Here is a 2896-nt window from a genome sequence, read left to right as displayed (position 1 = left end):
CCGGGGTCCTTCGTTGGGTGCTGGTGCCCTTGGGGTACCTTATGAGGCTCCCTGCCTCTCCACCCTGACCCTTGCCACCTTCTCCCCAGTAAATGAGCTGACAGAGGGCACTCCCTGGCACACCCTGGCCTGGACTGTCTGCATCTACGTGGGGCTGAAGTTCCTGCAGGGCGGAGGTGCTGGTAAGGACTACCGGGAAGAATGGTGGGGAGAGACAGCTTGGGGCATATTCTGCTGGGGCTGGGGTGGCCAGGATGCTCTTCTGCCCACATCACTGCTGCTCTCTCTTGGGAGACACAACCCGGGCTGGTCCTGGGTTGGGGACAATGGGGGGAACCCCATCCCAAATCCCTCTTTCCCATCTGGGCTTTTTGAGCTAGCTGCATGTACCAGTGATGCTGGTCCCTGCTGACCATCCTGTGGTCCTCCACAGGCTCCACCGGCTTCGTGAGCAACCTGCGCACCTTCCTGTGGGTGTGGGTGCAACAGTTCACCAACCGGCAGGTGCAGGTGCAGCTCTTTGCCCACCTCCATGGGCTGTCCCTGCGCTGGCACCTGGGACGTCGCACCGGTGAGGTCCTGCGCAGCGTGGACCGGGGCACCAGCAGCATCAACAGCCTGCTCAGGTCAGAGTGTGCCCGTGGTGGGCAGGGGGTGGCCCAGCAGCCCCACTGGGCCAGACTGATGTGCTACCCCCTTCCCGCCCCCCAGCTACTTCGTCTTCAGCGTCATCCCCACCATTGTGGACATCGTCATTGGTATTGTTTACTTCACCTCGGTCTTCAGCGCCTGGTTTGGCCTCATCATCTTTGTGTGTATGAGCCTCTATCTGAGTGAGTGGGGGTCAGGGCGCAGGGGTGCTGTGCTGGGCTGTGGGGCAGTGGGAGCCTGCTGACACAGCCCTCTCCTGACCGCAGCTCTGACCATCTTCATCACTGAGTGGAGGACCAAGTACCGGCGGGACATGAACACGCAGGACAACGAGGCCAAGTCCCGGGCTGTGGACTCGCTGCTCAATTTTGAGACGGTACTGTAGGCATTTGCGGTCACTGAGCACTGCCTGGCACTGGGGGAGCGGATCCAGGTGCTGACCCCGGCTGTGTCCTGCAGGTCAAGTATTACAATGCAGAGAGCTACGAGGTGAACCGCTTTAACGATGCCATCATCAAGTACCAGGTACAGGGCGCTCAGTACCAGTGGTGAAGTTGGAGTGGGGGGAAGGAGCTGAACCTCTCAGGCACCTGTGGGAGCATGGAGCTCACTAGGGGTCTGGTTTGGAGGTGGCAGCATCCTGGAGGACCTTGTCTCCTCCAGGTCTCAGAGTGGAAGGTCAATGCTTCGCTGGGCCTCCTCAACCAGACCCAGAACCTGGTCATTGGCCTGGGGCTATTGGCAGGGTCCTTGCTCTGTGCCTACTTTGTCACCGAAAACAAGCTGCAGGTAAGGTTGGTGCCAACCTGGGCAGCCCTCTGCCCAAGGTGGGGCCCCAGGACTGCTGGTGACAGGCACCTCTCCCCTGTCCCTTCCAGGTGGGGGACTTTGTCCTCTTTGGCACCTACATCATTCAGCTCTATACACCGCTCAACTGGTTTGGAACTTACTACAGGTAAAACTGGGAGCTCTGGGGGTGCCTGGGGTCCCCCTCCCCGTGGGCACTTGGCTTGGGATGTGCTCCCCCAAACACTTCCCCCTGGTCTTTGCCCCCTTCCAGGCTAATCCAGAAGTCCTTCGTGGACATGGAGAACATGTTTGAGCTCTTCCATGAAGAGCAGGAGGTGGGTGCCACCTGTGTGGAGCCCTGGCACAGCCCTGTGGTCGTGCCCTGGGGGTGGGCTGGCTCTGAGGCCAAGTCTTTCCCTCCGGCAGGTGAAGGATGTGGTGAATGCCGGTGACCTGCGCTTGGATGCTGGGCGGATCGAGTTTGAGAATGTGCACTTCAGCTACGTGGATGGGTACGGGACAGTGGACATGGGGTGGCAGGGTGGGACAAGTTGAGCCATGGGGCCTGGCAGATGGATGTGGGGCAGCAGAGGTGGCCCTGAGCCCCTCTCCATCTCCCTCTCCCAGGAGGGAAATCCTGCAGGACGTCTCCTTCTCTGTGATGCCTGGACAGACCCTGGCCCTGGTGAGAGCGGGGCTTTGGGTGCGGGTTCATTGCTGGAGGGTGGGATGGGGGAAGAGGGGCTGGGAAGTATGGGGAGGGGAAGGACAGACCGCAACGGGGCCAGCCCTTCCCTGCCCAGCCCCTGGCCTCCAGCAGCTGGGAGTCTCTGGCATCTCCAGATCCCTGTATCTTCACCTGCAGGTGGGACCTTCGGGCTCGGGGAAGAGCACTGTGATCCGCTTGCTCTTCCGCTTCTATGATGTGCGAGGTGGCTGCATCCGCATCGATGGGCAGGACATCTCCCAGGTGAGGGCTGGAGGCCTCCAGGGAATGGGAGGGCTTGACATCAGCTCCTCTGAGCATCGCAAGCACTGTTTGGTGCAGGTGCTGGCATCGCCCCAGGGCAGGGGTGAGCATGCAGAGCCCCCAGCCCCTTTGAAGGCTGATGTCTGTGCCAGGAGTGGGGTGAATGGGACAAGTGTGGGATCTGTGGCCAGCCTGGAGACTGGCCACAGTCCAGACCCTGGAGCACATGCTCTGCAAGGAGCAGGGTGTGGGGCTCACGGCTGAGGAGTGGGATTGGGTTTTGGGGGGTCTTTGTGGGAGGTGTGCATCTGGCTGAGCCCTCTGCACCGCCTCCCCAGGTGAAGCAGGCATCGCTGCGCGCTCACATCGGGGTGGTGCCCCAGGACACGGTGCTCTTCAACGACACCATCGCCAGCAACATCCGCTATGGACGGGTCCTGGCCACTGACGAGGAGGTGCAGGAGGCAGCCCGGGCTGCTGACATAC

General features: G+C 61.3%; 1 protein-coding gene across 1 annotated transcript in view; it reads left to right on the top strand.

Annotated features, from left to right (window-relative positions):
• The window catches only part of ABCB6 (ATP-binding cassette, sub-family B (MDR/TAP), member 6 (Langereis blood group)), a gene marked incomplete at its 5' end in the record, with an annotated part of 4929 nt that overhangs the window by 756 nt on the left and 1277 nt on the right, over nt 1-2896 (top strand). Inside the window, 12 exons of the mRNA XM_010132145.1 lie at nt 90-182; nt 434-626; nt 712-833; nt 918-1027; nt 1111-1176; nt 1315-1440; nt 1530-1606; nt 1712-1775; nt 1867-1952; nt 2068-2125; nt 2306-2410; nt 2749-2894. Of these exons, the coding sequence (XP_010130447.1) occupies nt 90-182; nt 434-626; nt 712-833; nt 918-1027; nt 1111-1176; nt 1315-1440; nt 1530-1606; nt 1712-1775; nt 1867-1952; nt 2068-2125; nt 2306-2410; nt 2749-2894 (1246 nt within the window). The remainder of the gene's footprint in view (nt 1-89; nt 183-433; nt 627-711; nt 834-917; nt 1028-1110; nt 1177-1314; nt 1441-1529; nt 1607-1711; nt 1776-1866; nt 1953-2067; nt 2126-2305; nt 2411-2748; nt 2895-2896) is intronic.

The sequence above is a fragment of the Buceros rhinoceros genome, unplaced genomic scaffold, assembly GCF_000710305.1.
Source record: "Buceros rhinoceros silvestris isolate BGI_N320 unplaced genomic scaffold, ASM71030v1 scaffold27012, whole genome shotgun sequence".
Lineage (NCBI taxonomy): Eukaryota > Metazoa > Chordata > Aves > Bucerotiformes > Bucerotidae > Buceros > Buceros rhinoceros.
The sequence above is the reverse complement of the archived record's forward strand: the minus strand, read 5'-3'. Positions and strand labels throughout refer to the sequence as shown.